This window comes from Dunckerocampus dactyliophorus, chromosome 15 (assembly GCF_027744805.1).
Source record: "Dunckerocampus dactyliophorus isolate RoL2022-P2 chromosome 15, RoL_Ddac_1.1, whole genome shotgun sequence".
In the NCBI taxonomy this organism is placed as follows: Eukaryota; Metazoa; Chordata; class Actinopteri; order Syngnathiformes; family Syngnathidae; genus Dunckerocampus; species Dunckerocampus dactyliophorus.
In genome coordinates this window covers 18,984,531-19,002,523 of record NC_072833.1, presented here as the reverse complement: position 1 = coordinate 19,002,523, position 17,993 = coordinate 18,984,531, and the positions used below count along the sequence as shown (strand labels likewise).

Below are 17,993 nucleotides of genomic sequence, written 5' to 3'. Positions count from 1 at the left end.
CTGAAAGGAAAACGTTAATAATAACAGTGGCGTGTGCGAGCTCTGCCACGTGACGTTTGCTTGCTGGCCAACCAAAAAGTAGCGATGCAAATGCGGAACTCGCGGTTTTTCCTGTTGAACTTTTAAGATGAGTTAAAATAATTTCATTACATTAAAATACTATTATAAAGTTTAATACATTTGTGTTTTCAAACAGTCTTGCATTATTTGGTATTCGTCATTTTTTCTTTTTGAGGTATTGTTTTTTCCCCACAGTTCCGCTTTGGTCGTCCTTTCCAGACACACTTTGTTTACTGTGTCGGACTGCTATCTTAGTAGTTAAGCTATGGTAGGTTCGGAAGAAAACAAGGCCAGTTTGCACGTTAGTGTATTCCTGTAAGAAGTTTAAACATCAGTTTAAAAAAACGAGAAGCTTTGCAGACATTTAGGGATAAGGTATGTGTTAATGTTTCATTTGACTAAGCGGACATTACCAAGTTTAGCATAGCTGTGTGTACAGCCTCAGTAGCATGTAGCAACTAGCTGTTTGTATTCTATTGAATTATCCTCCTTGTTTTCAATGTGATTGTTCATTATATTGTTTTCCCACCTCCAGATGATCGAGGTGGTGGCCTCCATGGCACGGGGCCCTGTGTTTTTGGCCGGGGAGCTGTTGGAGTGTCTTATTACTTTCAGGAACCCCATGTCACACTTTTCTACCTCTGCAAGCAGGTATATTTGCATGCAAGCATTTGGTCTTCAAGGTGTTGTTTTATGATTTGTTTTGTTGACTGTGTCCTAGTGAGATGTTGGCGTGGGCCAGTGCCCAGATTCACTGCCAGTTCCATGCCAGTGAGAGCAGGGTGACACTCCCAAGCCAGGACAACAAGCAGGATGTTCAGGCTGAGAGTGACACAGTCCTCATTCCAAGCAGAGGTCAGTGTTGTAAAAGAGAGAATCATGGCATTATGCATAACACTGACATTATCAAACTCCGTCTTCACCAGGCGAGCGAGGGCAATGTGTTCTGGACACACCACCGAAGATCTTATTCTGTGACCTGTGTCTGGATCCAGGAGAAAGCAAAACCTGTGTGTTTTCATATGGGAATAAATGACAAAGGCAAAACATATTACCGCCACAATGTTTATTTACATTTTTTGCCCACTTCCTTCTACAGATTCATACAGTGAGGTCGTACCAGTCGACGGCCCTCCCAGCTTTCGTGGTCAGGCGGTGAAATACGTCTACAAGCTCACCATCGGCTGTCAGAGAGTTAACTCTCCCATTAAACTTCTCAGAGTTCCCTTTAGAGTTTTGGTTCTGCAGGGTGAGACCATTTGAAAGTTACGGAGGATCTTTGCCAGTGTATAATCTTTATTCTTTATGTGTAGGCATGCCAGAACCATCATTCACTCAGGATGATGAAGTTTCTCCATCTAATCCCTTCCTGGAGGAAGAGGAAGCAAGTCGCAGGGATGCTCGGCCTTTGGAGAGAGCACTGGACATGCTCATGGTCTCCACGTCCAGACGCTGCCCACGTGAGTCGCCGGCCCTGCTTGTTCAACATGACATTATCAGTATTAATGGTATGCTTGTTCTCCAGACATGTTTAATATCACGAATGTTCGAGGAAAAGTGGCAAAGTTCTGCATCTTCAAGACCGTTTACAGGCTAGGAGAGGACATCATTGGCACGTTTAACTTCTCAGAGGGCGACATTCCTTGCTTACAGGTACTGTTCAGTGCATGTTAGGTGTCTGGCTGCATAATGTGTTCATCACGCCATGTTGCTCTTTTTGTCAGTATTCAGTGAGCCTCCAAAGTGAGGAGGAGATACAGCAGGTGTACCAGAGGCGCCCCGGCCAGGCTCTCAGTGTGACAGGACACGGACGTCATCTGGAATCATGCCTGCACACGGCATCTAGCCACTTCTCCCTGCCTGTTCCCCTCAACGTCACACCAGGCTTCAGCACAGACATAGGTTATTCGACGATCATATCTCCTAAGTGATATCCCAGTGAAATGAAAGCTAATATTTTCGCAACAGTGACCCTGAGGTGGCGCCTGCACTTTGAATTCGTCACGGCACGGGAGCCCGTCGAGCCGGCCGCTGTGCTCCAGAATGAATCAAAGGTAACGGTGTGGGCTGGGGTGGAACACGTTGAAGTAGATACCTTCAGCTGGGACCTGCCCATCAAGATCCTGCTCACCAACCCCGCCCTGGCATCCTACGAGTCGCAGTTCACAGGAAGCAACAGCATCAACATTTGACTTCCACCTTTTAAGACCAGTAAATGGCGCTGCTGACGTCATATTATATCCCTTATCATGCACAGTGTAATGTTTTTAACCTTTTAATTGATTTTGTCATCAAAATGTTACATCTTTTGGAAGATGAAGATGCGGACAAACGAGCACATATATGTATGTTTAATGAAACTTTGTAAATTCAAAATCCCAACAGCACACACAATTACTTTCCCATTCCAGATAAACATTGTATGTAAATACTTGCTAATTAAAACTGTGAATAACACGTCATGTGATGTGTTTTTTGACATAACTAAGTCAGTTATAGCAGAAAAAATGTTAATATATTATTGTATGCATAGTTTTGCTATTTACAAGGATGACTGCAAGAGGCTATTTTAGATAATAGTGAACCAATATCATAGACTTTTTAAAATGTGTCATTCTGTGTTACACATTGGCTATTATGAAAAATTATTAAAATGAAATAAAGATGGTCACTGACATTTTAGTGTGGTTTTCACAGAAGCCAGTTACTGTAGATGCTGGTGCTATGCCTCCAGCTGGTTCTGTGATCCATGACTGGGGTCCCTCATGTGCTCGCCCGGTATGCAGGGCAGGCGTCTGTCGGCGGTGAGGACAAGGGACACTTTGCAGGTGACTGGCTCCACTCGCACTTCACACCATGCGGGGAAATCCACCGGTCGTTGTACCCTGGTGATCAGCTGAATGTGAGAATGTTTTGTGTTTTTCCTCTGCCTTTACGAGCAGGCATGTGCACTCACGTGGCACAGCAGCCGACACCCACCGGCTGCAGACAGGTGCACTGCATGCAGGTGTCGTCCATCCACGTTTCACCCAGTGCATAGTGTCGCCCCTCAAACACACACAGCGCTGAAAGCAGTGAAAATGAAAATCAAACATTTATGTATTTAAATCAATATTTAGAGAACGATCACCTTTAGAGTTGAAGTGACACTCCATGGGGGCAGCAGGAGAGCCACTTGTCCACAGGAGAAGACACCCGGCCACCTTGAGCACCCAGTAAAGTCCCAAAAGCTCCATCGTACTTCACTTCTGCTTGTCCTTTTTCCCATTGCAGGCCCATTTATATGTCCAGATGTTTCACCCCCCCTTACTAGAGGAGTCTTGGCATCAACCACTAAAGCGATAGAAGCACTGACACATTAATGTGATGACCAAGTGAAGGGAAAAAGAAGGAAAGTTATTCCCGATTCACCAATAATCAGTGCCTCACTATGCTTTTTAGTCCAGGCTGTTGTCAATCAAGCATCAACAAAGGCCTTCACCTGACAGCACTGATGGACAAATGAATGTATTTGCGTGGCAGATGTTCCTCCGTAGCTTCTGCCAGAGCTGATCTGACCCCCCTGAAGATGACATCACCCCCTGCAACAAGAATTGGTTGAGGTCATTGTTGATAGAAACTGAACTTTCCTGTCACAAACCCACCCATTGTTGACAAGGGGCATTTTTGCATTTTTGTGGGCAAGGACTTTACGGTCCTTTACTTACTTTCCTAGCATTTACGTGGGGTTGTTATTCTAATATGTTTTCGCATTGATACCATTTAGCATTATTAACTGACCTATTTGTCAATATTTAACAGATAGAAATTGGCAGATGTTCTGTAATCTGGCATATTTACAGCTGTATTTGTTGCACGTGTTCTTTAATATGCACTGTCCCTAATAAATCAATAAATACAATATTTAGTTTATTTTATTTGATAATCTTATCATTTTATAACTCGTATTTGTAGAGATAAATCCGATCTGTAATTAATCTCCTCAAAACGTTGATATTAAAATGAATGTGTCTTTACATGTAGTGCCCTTTAAATAAGTTCAAACCCCGCCCCTTTTACAACACTTCCTGCTTTTCTTTAATCAGTTACTGTAATATATCCCCGACTCATCGACCGTCGTTCTTGCTCCGTTTTCCTTAAATAGCTGCATCGGTAAGCGACTAGTATGGTCTGACGGCAGATCTCGGCCTCTGCTGGTTTGTTACGTAGCCAGCAAAAACATCAACTCATGCACCACAGAGGGCTGTTAAAATGACATATTTGCCTTCAGCACATAACTTTAAAGTTGTAATTTTAATCCGTGTATAGCAATATATGTTTTGCATCATAATGGTCTGTGCATTAGTCGTCGCGATGTTGCGATTGGAGGCCTTGTAACAAAACAAACGACTCAAGTCTTCACCAGACGGACCGAAAGGCATTTATATGTAATTTTGGTCGAAATCAAGGCGGAAAATGGACACGGATAAGTTTAACTATGTTTACAGCTGCGATTTGGACATCAACGTTCAACTCAAAATGTAAATTTATTATCTTAAACGTTCACTCTAAGAATCGCCGGTCATTTGGAATGGCTTGCTCTTAGTCACGTGATACTAGTTTGAAGGCACTGTCTATGAGAAATATATACATATATGTAATATGTAACTACTGTATATATGTATATGTAACTACTATTTCATATTTCAGAAAAAAATGTAAAGATATAGCTTGACAAATAAAGTATATGGTCTCATTTCCTGTCCTCTCCTCCAGAGGCAGTTTAGAAGGCAAGCGAGAGCAGAACAGCTACAAAGCTCTCCTGGAAGACCCCATGCTGCGTTTCTCCGGCCTCTATCAAGAGAACTGCTCGGACCTCTACGTCACCTGCCAGGTGTTCGCCGAGGGCAAACCTCTGGCCCTGCCTGTCCGCACCTCCTACAAGGCCTTCAGCACTCGCTGGAAGTGAGTTCCCCACGTGTGTTATAGGATCTGTGCACCATAAATTATAACCTATGTTTTTTTGTGCTATACAGCTGGAATGAGTGGCTGCGGCTGCCATTGAAGTATCCAGACCTCCCACAAAGTGCACAGGTGGTCCTCACAGTGTGGGACAGCTTTGGGCCTGGGAGAGCTGTCCCCGTTGGGGGCACCACTGTCACCCTTTTTGGCAAATATGGGTGAGTGTGTATAACACTGTATAATAACCTGGTATGTAGTCTTAATTTGTCACAAATCCACCACTCCTGTGTCGCTTCAGAATGTTTCGACAAGGCATGCATGACCTGAAAGTTTGGCCTGGTGTGGAGGGCGATGGAGCGGAGGCCACCAGCACACCAGGACGCACCAGCAGCAGTTTGACAGAGGATCAAATGGGAAGACTGGCAAAGGTATTTTGTTAGGACGACCCAATCACAAAAAGACACGTGTTGAGTGGGATAATAAATAATAATAAATGGGTTAGAATAATTATGCGGCACTAAAGCCTCGTCTGTTCCAGGGCCGTGACCTGGAGGTACTCAGTGATGTGAGTACAAGTGGGGGTCCGTGTGTTCAAGCAAGATGTCAAGCCAAAATGTATTTGCAAATATTATATCGTTGGCACCACATTAAAAAACCTGCTCTTACATTCTCCATGTGCCAGATGTTAGTGTTTACATCTACATTTTGACTCTGGTGTTAGCCTGCAATGTAGAGACACTGCTGGTGCCCTGTAGTGGAGCGCGTGTGCATGAGGAAGAAGATATTTAAACACCTTCTGGGTACGTAAAAAGCAGGGGTGCCCAAACCTTTTTTCCACCGAGGGCCACTACTGAAAAATGAAATGATACCAGGGCCGTTTTGTGAAGGGGCTAAAACCAATCCAATGTAGATATGCTAAGATGTTACACAGTGGAGCACCTCAGGCTAGCTGACTTACCTACGATATAAAAACAACATCGCAGGGACAATTCTAGTGGGCCTCAATCAGCAGTACATCTACACCTTAAAGCAACCAATCACTCTTTTGAGGACAGCGAGGTAAAGATTTTGGCCAAAGAAAACAGATGGTTTGAAAGAGGAGTAAAGGAAGCTATTTTTGTCAAACAACAGAACCCATCATTGAATCGGAATGGTGGTTTGAGGTTTAATTTGGACCCTGTGTTCAGCAGGTTACTGAGACCACAACCCACAGCTCTTAGTCTTGCAAATGAGGTGGAGCCAGGGCCGAGCCAGAACAATAGATGCTAACGAGCCAGTATCAGAGTCGTTCATACCCAACTACAGGAAGCTACACTTCCCTTTGATCGAAAGTGCTAATGGCAAGAGAGAATTAGACCACTACTCCACCCAGGCTTAGTGTAAGGAACCAATAGGAGGAGGGTGTTGGCACACCAATTCCGCCCACTCTTACTGTATTTAAGGCCTAGGCTACCAGCACTTGTTAGTTTGCTGACGAAGCTCTTCGGATGAGGAGCGAAACATCCGACACCTTCTTCACAGAAGTACAGATGACGTCTCAAGAAGCCTTTCCCTCGATGGACAACTCCTGTACGACTGAGAGCCTACACAGACGTACGATATAAAAAGTTGTCGACGATAGCCAAAATTGGAACTAACCATTGCTCGTACATTAATCTGTGACTTTGGCCAAAGAGATGGGCAGTTTGTTCACATTTGTTGTTGCACATTTCTATTATAATTCTTCCGTTTTCATATGCTATTGTAGAAGTACTGCATCGTGTATGGTTCCGAGCTGTGATTCAGGGGTTGGGGTATAGAGGACACTGGTGTTTGCCTGCTAGTTAGAGCCGAGCCAAGAGGGAAGAAGAGTGGTATTTTGTGTATTTTGTTAGTTGCTGTGGTCAAATCCAGGTTAATACTGCCATGCTTTTATTTTGAAGCTTGTTTTGCATTGAACAGGAAGTCACTATATGCACATTTTAATGTTGTGTAACTACTAGTATGACGTTGTTGTGTCGTTTCACGCTGCTTAGCCATAACGAGGAAGATGACAATAATACAACACATAAATTCAACAGAAAATTGAACAATTTTAACAGAAATAACCCTTTTGGTCTCAAGCTTTATCCTGACAAAAGCGGTCGACCATGTATGTTGACAGTGACTTAAGCAGGCACTTTTTAATAAGAAGAAGAACACAGTGGACTGGGGCTTGATTACATACAGTAGATGGCTTGGCGACATAAGCAGGACAGACAAGCGACAATGGGCATTGTCATCGACATTTCAACTTTTTCTCATTACTTTCTTCCTTTTTGCTCCCTTTCCCCACATTTTTGCTATTTTTTCTGGTACATTTTTTATTTATGAAAGTGCCGTGAGCCACTAAAAAAACAACCTGTGGGCGCAAATGGCTACCGGGCCGTACTTTGGACACCCCTGCTATAAAGCATTCTCACTGATTTGACTAACCAGTAATCACATCCATGTGGAAGGGTTGCCTGTTCGTGGCAGCGCGTGTGCAAACAAGGAGCGACAGCCACACTAACTTCCTGTGTGCATGTTCCTGTGCTGCCACAGTGTTGTTGCTGTTGTGCCGCCTCACCTCAGTGGTCTCGTTTCCACACAGCTGACCAAGGCCCATCGGCAGGGTCACATGGTGAAGGTGGACTGGCTGGACCGCTTAACCTTCAGAGAGATCGAGATGATCAATGAGGTTAGATGATTCATTGGTCACTAAAAAAACAACACAGATTCTACAAGGTTTTTTTTTTTGTTGTTTTTTTTTTTTTACTAGAGCGAGAAACGCAGCTCCAACTTCATGTACCTCATGGTGGAGTTTCCTCGAGTTAAAACAAATGACAAAGAGTACAGCATTGTCTACTATGAAAAGGTGAGTTCACATTCTGTTAGTTTTAAGTACATATGACGGCGACAGTGAGACAGTGAGTTAAGGGACAAAAATTATTTATTTGAGCATTTTTTTTCTAGGATGTAATGATAATACAACATACTTCTTCAGTGATTTAAAAAAAAGGAAAAAAAAAGAATTGGGTGCCCAACTCTGAATTTATTTATTAATGATCAATTTATTCTATTTACACAGGGTCAAATATGTCAGAATCGGCATCTGAAACAGGTTTATTGCCAGGTATAGTTTACACAATTTGTGAATTTGTTCTGGTGGGTTGGTGCAACAATAAGTATAGAAAGAATTAGAAGTGGAGGATACAAATATAAATATAAAAACTATAAAAATGACAGCCACAGTGGCAGTGCAAAACAGCCACAGAGGAGCTATTGATGGAGTTAAATAAGAAATATAGATTCATAGCACTATTTTCAGGGATATTGAGGGTGCATATATATTGAGATATTTATAAGACGTACAGGCCCTGGCGGGAAGGCCGATTGAGTGGATGATACGCTGCAGTCTGCCCTTGCGTTTGGCAGTAGCTGCAGCGAACCACATGGAGGAGGTGAGGGTAGACTCAGCGATGGAGGTGTAAAAGTACACCATCATCTTCGCCGGCAGGCTGAACTTCTTCAGCTGCCACAGGAAGTGCATCCTCTGTTGGGCTTTTTTGATATAATGTACAAACAGTCACCTTCGTTAACTTATTGTGTTTGGTAGCACACACCTCAAATCAGCACGTTGATTGCTGAAACTTTTATATGGACTCTAAAAAGCGAGTGGTCAAATATCCAGCCTGACATATGCCAGAAGCTTGTTGATGGCTGCAAAAAGTGTCTGGTCGAGGTGAAACTTGCTATAGGGCATTAGCGGGGGGTGTATGTACTGTATTCTGTATTCTACTGTATTCTATTAGAGCCTGTATGTACAATTTTGACCCAACGTAAATTGAGAAAACTCTAATTCAATTCAAACATGTGCACCCAATTCTTGATTTTAAAAAGGTTCAAATAAATAATTAGGGTCAAAATTGATATGACATTAATTCCCATGATGAGTATATGTACATTTCTGACTGCAACTGTGCACTATACGGAGGCAGATTAATGCATTGTTTGTTTCAGGATGGAGATGATGCGTCGCCCTTGCCCACCAGCTGTGAAATTGTTAAAGTTCCTGACCCACAGATGGGGATGGTGAGCAGGACACATACACATTTCTTTGTAGATAAGTGGTAGATTTCACAATTGTTTTTTCCCGCAGGAGAACCTGGTGGAGAGCAAGCATCACAAACTGGCTCGCAGCCTCCGCAGTGGACCCTCTGATCACGACCTGAAGCCCAATGCCGCGACGCGTGACCAGCTCAACGTCAGAGACTGGTTTTACGTGTATTCATCAACTCATGAAATGATTAGGCACGCCTTGCATGTCTGTCGTGTGTGTGTCCATGCATCTACAGATCATTGTGAGCTACCCTCCCACCAAACTGCTGAGCTCTGAGGAGCAGGACCTGGTGTGGAAGTTCAGATACTACCTCACGATGCAGGAAAAGGTTTGCAGCGTCCCCACTCTTCTTCTGTGTGTACGAGCGTGATTTACCGTCTTGTGAACATTGCTCTTGTGGCTGCAGGCTCTGACTAAGTTCCTCAAGTGTGTCAACTGGGACTTGCCCCAGGAGGCCAAGCAGGCGCTGGAGCTTCTGGGCAAGTGGAGGCCCATGGATGTGGAGGACTCGCTGGAGCTGCTATCCTCGCAATTTACCAACCCGACGGTGCGACGCTACGCCGTGGCACGGCTGCAACAGGCGGACGATGAGGTAAATCCTGAGGGAAGAAGAAAAAGAAGAGTGGTTTCATGAATTTAACATGCTTTGTAGGACCTGCTGATGTATCTGCTACAGCTGGTGCAGGCGCTCAAGTATGAGAACTTCAGTGATATTCAAGGAGGCCTGGAGCCAGGCAGCAAAAGAGACGGCCAGGGACTTTCAGACGACTCCACACTGGACAGGTCAGCGCTTGGATGTTGGATGTTGTGATGCTGTTAGCAGCTGCTGGTCTGTTCAGACACCCACATCTAAATTTAACTCAGCAATGCTCCCTGGGTGGTGAATGCTACTTTGTGATTATTTTTCTTTCACACACGCTGACGCGAGGCGCTTGCGTATTCTGATTTTTCTGGATTAGCACCACGTGCCGACAGCCAGGATCACACAGACGCAGCTTTGCCTCACCTGTTTCTCTGTTACGCTTTGTGTTTATTGCATAGTTCCCAGATCCTCACAGCCACATCTGGACCCCCCGCCGCCACGCAAAAAGGCAAGGAAGGGGCAGACAGCGAGAACCTGGAGGTAAAAGGGACACATCAGAGTACAAAAATACTCTTTTATTGTGTATGTGGCTATTTTTTCTTAAACACAAATACTGCAAAAGCTGTAATTATAGTTGGAGCATTTATTTACTTAAACCGCAAAGCAGGCGTAAGTTGGAGAGGCTATTATAACTATTTATGCAATGTGATTTGGATTGCGTGAGAATGTTGAAAAGAAAACATTAATTATTCCCTATATTGCATGACACAGCACAATGGAACCAGCCAGCATTAATAGCGCTGATGGGCTCATTGTAAACAACCAACAGCTGAATAGCAACATTTTAGGGTGCATGCAGAGGTAGATAGGGCTTATTGCCTTTGGCTTTCACTCAGCGATGTCTCGTATACGTGTACATGCCCGTCACGCATGCACATACACACAGACACACCTGACAATTTTAGAGACATTGTGTGGTTATGATACTATTGGCTATACATTCAATGTTAGTAGTTAAACTTTGCCAAATCGCTATCATTAGCCGACAACAAACATAATGTAACGTAACATAATGCGCATGTGTGTTACATGGGGCGTGGCTTGCAACGTTGGAGCAGGAAGAGCACGGGATATACACATTCAAAAGTTAGCGCCCCCCATGCAGTACCTAACAGCACCTTTTAATAACAATGCACGTCATACAAAAGAGAAAAACAAACACTGTCATTGACATGGCCTAAAGTAGAGCTGATACGTCTAATGTGTACGTAGTATGTAGCATCATTAAAAACATTATTGTGTGTGTTTACCTGCAGCAAGACCTGTGCACGTTTCTCATCTTGCGTGCTTGCAAGAACTCAACCCTGGCCAACTACTTGTACTGGTACGTCCACCCGTGTGCCTTCTTTTGTCTTATATGAAAGAGGCTCATCATCAGTCTTCTTCTAAGGTACGTCATAGTGGAGTGCGAGGACCAGGACACGCTGCAGAGAGATCCCAAGACGCACGAGATGTACCTGAATGTCATGAGGAGGTTCAGCCAGGCACTGCTTAAGGTCGGCACACTGTTCTTCTGTCCAATATGTGACGGTTTGGTGTTTCCTTGTCTCTTCCGTTTACCTGCCAACATGTAAAGTAGCCTTTGTGCTATTTCTGGCATATTTACAGTGAAATGTTTATGAAACTGGACTGTCCCTTTTTAAATAAATAAATAGTAAGTACCCAGAGCAGAGAAGACGGGTTCCTCCTTTACCTCTGCTCCTCCTGAAATCCACTCTACATCTTGTCTTCAGGGAGACAAGAGCGTGAGGGTGATGCGCTCGCTCTTGGCCACCCAGCAGACCTTCGTGGATCGGCTGGTGCAGCTGATGAAGGCTGTGCAGAGAGAGAGCGGCAATCGCAAAAAGAAGGTATACATTGTGTATATATATTATTGTGTTAATATCTCTGCCACTTTGGCATCTATGTGTGTGTGGTTGTGTAGACTGAGAGGCTGCAGGCGCTGCTGGCCGACAACGAGAAGGTGTACCTCTCCGAAATTGAGCCCATTCCTCTTCCTCTGGAGCCTCAGATCAAGATAAGAGGAATCGTCCCTGAGACGGCGACGCTTTTTAAGGTGGTGGAAACCAGCATCCGCAGGCCCAGTCAGACACATTCAGGACATTTATTTACGCTTGTATGCATGTCAGAGCGCTCTGATGCCGGCCAAGCTGATCTTTAAAACGGAGGATGGCGCCATGTACCCGGTCATCTTCAAGCACGGTGACGACTTGAGACAAGATCAGCTCATCCTCCAAATCATCTCACTCATGGACAAAGTATGCCAACGGTATATTGTATTTGCTGTATTGTTATGTCATCTGTGTAGATAATTATTCCCTATTTAGCTGTTGAGGAAGGAGAACCTGGACCTGAAGTTGACACCATACAAAGTGTTAGCCACCAGCACCAAGCATGGTAATGTGTGACAAAATTACTTTCACTTACATGGTAGCTCATCGGTGGCTCATTTCTTCTTTCAGGTTTTATGCAGTTTGTCCAGTCTGTTCCAGTTGCTGAAGTACTGGCCACTGAAGGCAACATCCAGGTCAGCACTGCACACATTGATTAACCTTTTAAGGTTCCATATTATTCCAATTAAGAGGTGCCACTATATTGTATTGGAAATGTGTTGCCCAAACTCTAGCCATAATGCAGGAATTTACCGTTAGACCGTGCTTTTCATACGCAACAAGCTGGGTGGGCTCATCTAGCTGGGGACTGGTCAGTGGTGGTATCTTGTCCACGAGGAAGAACTTTTTCCGCAACTTTTCAGTGCCTCTTCTTTCAAAAGTGGCGCAAATAAAGGAGGAAGATGATACTCACGTTTGGTGCTCATAAACAGGCTGTAGGGACACATATTACAGTTACAATATCATTAAAAAGTCACTTTTTAATAATATCTTATAGGGATGTCCAATAGTGATATCTGTGCACGAGCGAGACCTCATCAAACTGCGTAATTTTCTCACTGAGTATGTCTGCGGTCTAAAATTATTTTCATGTTTTGCCTTTGGATCGTAAATATGCAATTTGCAATGAAGGGAAAGCGCTATCAATACGACGGGAGACGGCTGTGATACTTCTAATCTAATCTCACAGCCCAGGAAAAATTCCTAAAGAGCCACACGCAGCGCGACGCAGCAAAATAAATATCAGGAGTGTCCAACAATATATAATTTCACTGATTGCAGTGATCCAGAGTTTCATACTTTGCACTTTACTTTGTTCTCATACTGATGTTTGTGCTACATAGTTTGGGCTTTCCTAAATTGTATCGTTGCTGTTGATAGTAGCAGGACATGTTGTAGTATGACTGTTGGTCATGTTTTTTTTTTAATTACTATTTTGTAGAGTCATAAAATAAATATAGTTCTTTTTCTGTTAGGGCCGCACGGTGGCTTAGTGGTTAGCATATTGGCCACAGTCAGGAGATCGAGAAGATCTGGGTTCAACTCTACGCTTGGGAATCTCTGTGTGGAGTTTGCATGTTCTCCCCGTACGTGCGTGAGTTCTGTCCGCGTACTCCGGTTTCCTCCCACATTCCAAAAACATGCATGTCAGGTTAATTGGCGACTCTAAATTGTCCATAGGTATGAATGAGATTGGCTGGCGACCAGTCCAGGGTGTAATCCGCCTCTCGCCCAAAGTCAGCTGGGATACCCAGCATACCCCCGCGACCCTGATGAGGACAAGCGGCATAGAAAACGGATGGATGGACTTTTTCTGTAACTGTATTGCATATTGCAGTATTTGTCTTATTTTTTTTATTTGTGAAATGCATCCAGTGGCATCACAGTAAAAAAAAAAAAGCATAATGTGTTCATTATGATCTGCTGCCAATATCGGTATCGGTCAGAGGTGTGGACACGAGTCACACGACTTGGACTCGAATCATAATTTTGATGACTTTGGATTGACTTGACAATGTCGTGAAAGGCTTGCAACTCCACTTGGACTTTGACATCATTGACTCGTCTGTTGACTTGAAAATACTTGAGATTTTCAGTGTATGCGTTGAGGAAAATGTTTCCCCATTCAAAGTATGCATTTATTGTATTTGTCCAATGTAATAGATTGTTACATTGTTAAAATGGCATTTTATTTGGTAAACACTTAACAGTGCTTATGACTTGTAAGGACTCGAAAATGTCAAGCCTGTGACTTCGGACTTGACGCGACTTGTCTTGTCTTGACTTGACTTGGACTTGCACATCTTTATTGAGACTTGGGATGAAAGACTTGAGACTTACCGGAGACTTGCAAAACAGTGATTTTCTCCCACCTGTGGTATCGGCTGATATCAGTATGTGCTGGGCAATTGTGGTACAATATATCGGATATCAGTAAGAAAGACATTATGTAAAAACTATATGAAGCTTGTTTAATTTCACTATCAGAGCTTCTTCAGGAAGCATGCGCCAAGTGAAAAAGGGCCCTACGGCATCAGCTCAGAAGTGATGGACACCTATGTGAAGAGCTGCGGTGAGTCTTGTGAGAGAGCGGCAGAAGAAGAAAGCATATTTCGTAATAATGAAGGTTGTTGTGATGTCTTCCAGCTGGTTACTGCGTCATCACGTACATCCTGGGAGTAGGAGACAGACACCTGGACAATCTGCTCCTCACCAAAACTGGTGAGACTAACATACTGTACACCAATCACCTTTTTTCCAAGAACTTCATCACTCCTCTTCCTCTTGCAGGGAAGCTCTTCCACATAGACTTTGGCTACATCTTGGGTCGAGATCCCAAACCGCTGCCGCCGCCCATGAAGCTAAGCAAGGAGATGGTGGAAGGCATGGGAGGCATGCAGAGCGAGCAGTACCAGGAGTTCCGGAAGCAGTGTTACACCGCCTTCCTGCACCTGAGGAGGTTGGAGACTGTCACTTTGATTTACTTTTTTTTTTTTTTTTTTTTTTTTTTAAGAAGTACCAACACTTTTTCCTTGCGCTCGCTAAGGTACTCCAACCTGATCCTCAATCTCTTCTCCCTCATGGTGGACGCCAATATTCCAGACATTGCCTTAGAGCCAGACAAGACTGTTAAGAAGGTAAAAGGCACAGTTGTTGTTGCTGTTGTTCCTGTCTCTCTCTGTAGTGTCCCCTCTCTTGTCCCCGCACTCCCCCCTCTGTTTTCTTTACTCTTCTTCTCTATCCTCTCCTGCTCCGGGCCGGTCGCTCCAAATTTGCATAACAACAAAACATCAAATAAAGTCAAATCAATAGTGGGTTAGCATGTTGGCCACACAGTCAGGAGATCGGGAAGATCTGGGTTTGAATCTCCGTTGGGCATCTCTGTGTGGAGTTTGCATGTTCTCCCCATGTGTGCGTGGGTTTTCTCCGGGTTACTCCGGTTTCCTCCCACATTCCAAAAACATGCAACTTGGGTTAATTGGCGTCTCTAAATTGTCTAATTGTACGAATGTGAGTGTGAATGGTTGTTTGTCTATATGTGCCCTGCGATTGGCTGGCGACCAGTCCAGGGTGGACCCCGCCTCTCGCCCAAAGTCACCTGGGATAGGCTCCAGCATACCCGCGACCCTAATGAGGATAAGAGCCATAGAAAATGGATGGAAATTCTGTATAACAGGGGAAGGGTATCTCACACTTTTCCCTGGCAGAGCAAATTTGTTGAGCACGTAAGGGCATTTAGATCAACAATACTATCTGCCCTAATGGCTGGACAAAAACAAAAAGAAGGTTAAAAAAAAAAGGCTTTTCCTGTAAAATAGTACAATAACAATCGTAATCAACAAAGACTTGACTCCTACAGGTGCAGGACAAGTTCAGACTGGACCTGTCGGACGAGGAGGCCGTCCATTACATGCAGAGTCTGATTGACGAGAGCGTGGGTGCCTTGTTTGCCGCCGTGGTTGAACAGATACACAAGTTTGCTCAAGTAAGAATTTTCTGCAGATCATAAAACATGCAACATTGCTAGGCAATACTGTGCAGAACCAGTGTTGTAATAGCTGTAAGGATAGAACTACTTAAGTAGAAAGTAGCAAGTGTAACATGCATGAGTTTCACACCAACAGCCGAGTAGCAACATTTTAAAGTGCATGCAGAGGTAGATAAAGCTCATCATGATACTTCAAATGCAACGGCAACAACAGAGCTAACATTCTCCTCATCACAAGCCAATGTAATAATATGTCACACGGTGTGCTCAGTACTGGCGCAGGTGAGCTGGGACGAGGGCCCGGACACAAAGACACAAACTGCTGGAAAAGGCCAAGAGTGCACGACTGACCAAACTGCAAGATGACTAACAAGGACATCGATGCACGTTTTTTAAACTTTGCTCCTGTACAAATCGCAATGAATTAATGAAATGTATGAACTAATAAAATGTCATGATTTAAGCCTTCTTATTATTGCCAAGGCAGAGTGCATCACACATCATAACAGTGCTTGCGGTGTGTGGACTGTTTATTCATTGAGCATTAAGGACCGTGTGGGTGGTTCTACATCTACACTGGGGGTGGAAAAAAATCAGCTTATTTTACTGCTTTAACACTAAGAATAGCCCCCATATCCATTTCCAGACCTTTGTGGACTCTGGAAAATGTAAAAGGGGATACATCAAACCCCCCTCAAAGGTTTCCAATGTGGCGGAAAGAGTACAACAACAGCAAAAGACGTTCTGTTCTGGAGATGTGATGTAATGTTCTTGAGATGGAGTCACGGTTAACAAAAGGTCACGAGTTCTTGTTTATAAAACTGATGGTTTGGACCTCACAACCAAAAGCCACAACCATTTTTGTGTTTGTTTTTTCAGAATCAGCTCCTTTTGGACCTATCACATAAACAGGGGATGGGGGAGGGGGGGGACATTGTGTCCTTCAAAAACAGCAGAGCACTGGAGGATCTTTAGTGTTTTTGCAGTAGATTCTACCAAAAAGCAGCGCTACAGAAACACAGCGGGAAGTAACTAAATGATTGAGATCATGTCTAAATGATACACGGTTGGTGGGAACTACTTTTTCTTCCGCCTGAGTAGTTCTTAATCGTTTATTTTAATGGTTTTATTATTTTACTTATTTTCTTATTTTGTTTGAAATACCATTTTCACATATTTTATATGATTTTGTCCTGTTTTTTGTTGTTGTATATTAGCTTGGCTGTATTAAGAATCACCCTGCTACCTCAATATACGTCAGGGTTTCAAATAAACGACTCTGATGTCGTGTAGTCTTTATGATATGATTTGAAATATGCTACTTATGAAAACTGACCATGACACATTAGGTGTATTTGCACAAAGTGTCAGATCGGTATCGCCGATACCAGCCTGAATCTCCTCCAATCACCTGTCAGAACTCAGCCACAATGCTTTCACAGACTTACTTAAATAGGTGGATATTTTTCACTTGCTTCAAAAATGTAAATTTTTCCCCACTCGGGTGTTCAAAAAACTATTCAAGCTCTGTGAAGGAAGCCACAACAAGGAGGCTGAAGAGCTGCATGCGGATCCGGAGTCGAGGGTTGCCCACCCCTGACCTATCAATAATTACTGAAGGAGAAGGGAATTAAATAGCTCTGCTTTTTCCTCCTCCTTTTCGAACATGTTGAATTGTGCAAGTGTTAACATGCGATGTACTGCTATGGAAATTGTTTTGCATGTTCAAAATATCCATCCATCTTCTTCATCATCTTATCTGGGGTCGGGTCGCTGGGGCAGCAGAAAAGCCCAGACTTTCCTCTCCCTGGCATCTTCATCCAGCTCCTCCCAGAGGATCTCGAGGTGTTCCCAGGCCAGTTGAGAGGCAAAGTCTGCCCAGTGGGTCCTGGCTCTTCCTCGAGGTCTCCTACCGGTCAGATGTGCCATGAACACCTCACCAGGGAGGCGGGCAAGAGGCATCTTGACCAGATGCCCGAGCCACCTCCTCTGAGTGAACAGTGAGGGGGAGCAGCAGCTTTACTCCGAGTCTCTCCCAGATGACAGAGCTCCACACCCTGTCTCTAAGGGAGAGCATTTTGGCCATTTTCAGACCCTGCAGAGAGTACTGAGCTGGTCCACAGTTCCACGGCCAGTACGAAACCACACTGTTCATCCTGAATCTAAAGTTCCAACTATTCGGTGGGCCCTCCTCTTCAGTACCCCCAAATAGACCTGACCAGGAAGGCTGAGGCGTGTGATCCCATGATAGTTGGAACATACCCTCCAGGTCCTCCTTCTTGAAAAGGGAAACCACCACCCCGGTCTGCCGCTGCAGCGACCCCACAGGAACCAAGGCCTCAAGGAACT

At 44.1% G+C, this 17,993-nt stretch overlaps 3 protein-coding genes across 5 annotated transcripts; 2 read left to right on the top strand and 1 right to left on the bottom strand.

The window, feature by feature from the left end:
• The first annotated feature begins 119 nt into the window (after positions 1–119).
• Positions 120–3,917, top strand: rgp1 (GP1 homolog, RAB6A GEF complex partner 1). Its single transcript, XM_054753059.1, has 9 exons — positions 120–435; positions 596–711; positions 782–915; positions 987–1,070; positions 1,160–1,309; positions 1,374–1,520; positions 1,586–1,713; positions 1,785–1,962; positions 2,029–3,917. Exons 2-9 carry the CDS (start codon positions 596–598, stop codon positions 2,250–2,252), a joined length of 1,161 nt encoding a protein of 386 aa, XP_054609034.1. The 5' UTR covers positions 120–435; the 3' UTR covers positions 2,253–3,917.
• Positions 2,399–9,709, bottom strand: msmp1 (microseminoprotein, prostate associated 1). Its single transcript, XM_054753060.1, has 4 exons — positions 7,589–9,709; positions 3,191–3,641; positions 3,017–3,125; positions 2,399–2,945 (listed from the first exon to the last, which is right to left on the bottom strand). Exons 2-4 carry the CDS (start codon positions 3,294–3,296, stop codon positions 2,783–2,785), a joined length of 378 nt encoding a protein of 125 aa, XP_054609035.1. The 5' UTR covers positions 3,297–3,641; positions 7,589–9,709; the 3' UTR covers positions 2,399–2,782.
• Positions 4,114–16,107, top strand: pik3c3 (phosphatidylinositol 3-kinase, catalytic subunit type 3). 3 transcript variants are annotated; one of them, XM_054753056.1, is made up of 26 exons: positions 4,114–4,580; positions 4,816–5,004; positions 5,076–5,219; positions 5,300–5,429; positions 5,540–5,566; positions 7,613–7,699; positions 7,781–7,876; positions 9,022–9,093; positions 9,161–9,265; positions 9,357–9,449; positions 9,528–9,713; positions 9,774–9,904; positions 10,163–10,244; positions 11,021–11,088; positions 11,155–11,260; positions 11,498–11,614; positions 11,689–11,820; positions 11,894–12,022; positions 12,092–12,161; positions 12,227–12,291; positions 14,144–14,228; positions 14,303–14,377; positions 14,447–14,615; positions 14,703–14,793; positions 15,516–15,641; positions 15,916–16,107. In XM_054753056.1, the coding sequence occupies exons 1-26, from the start codon at positions 4,516–4,518 to the stop codon at positions 15,928–15,930; spliced, it is 2,655 nt and encodes an 884-aa protein (XP_054609031.1). In that variant the 5' UTR covers positions 4,114–4,515; the 3' UTR covers positions 15,931–16,107. The 3 variants fall into 3 exon arrangements, with proteins under 3 accessions (XP_054609031.1, XP_054609032.1, XP_054609033.1); XM_054753058.1 differs by having other exon boundaries at positions 4,233–4,256; XM_054753057.1 differs by lacking the exon at positions 5,540–5,566 and having other exon boundaries at positions 4,123–4,580.
• The last annotated feature ends 1,886 nt before the right edge of the window (positions 16,108–17,993 follow it).

Bases quoted from the DNA above. Each gene is read 5' to 3' on its own strand.
- rgp1 (XM_054753059.1), top strand. From the start codon at position 596: ATGATCGAGGTGGTGGCCTCCATGGCACGGGGCCCTGTGTTTTTGGCC. The intron at 1,714-1,784 runs GTACTGTTCAGT...TCTTTTTGTCAG, and splicing joins GCGACATTCCTTGCTTACAG to TATTCAGTGAGCCTCCAAAG. The intron at 1,963-2,028 runs GTTATTCGACGA...TTTTCGCAACAG, and splicing joins AGGCTTCAGCACAGACATAG to TGACCCTGAGGTGGCGCCTG.
- msmp1 (XM_054753060.1), bottom strand. From the start codon at position 3,296: ATGGAGCTTTTGGGACTTTACTGGGTGCTCAAGGTGGCCGGGTGTCTT. The intron at 3,126-3,190 runs GTGATCGTTCTC...CACTGCTTTCAG, and splicing joins GTGTCACTTCAACTCTAAAG to CGCTGTGTGTGTTTGAGGGG. The intron at 2,946-3,016 runs GTGAGTGCACAT...GCTGATCACCAG, and splicing joins GGTGTCGGCTGCTGTGCCAC to GGTACAACGACCGGTGGATT.
- pik3c3 (XM_054753056.1), top strand. From the start codon at position 4,516: ATGGACACGGATAAGTTTAACTATGTTTACAGCTGCGATTTGGACATC. The intron at 14,378-14,446 runs GTGAGACTAACA...TTCCTCTTGCAG, and splicing joins TCTGCTCCTCACCAAAACTG to GGAAGCTCTTCCACATAGAC. The intron at 14,616-14,702 runs GTTGGAGACTGT...GCGCTCGCTAAG, and splicing joins GCCTTCCTGCACCTGAGGAG to GTACTCCAACCTGATCCTCA.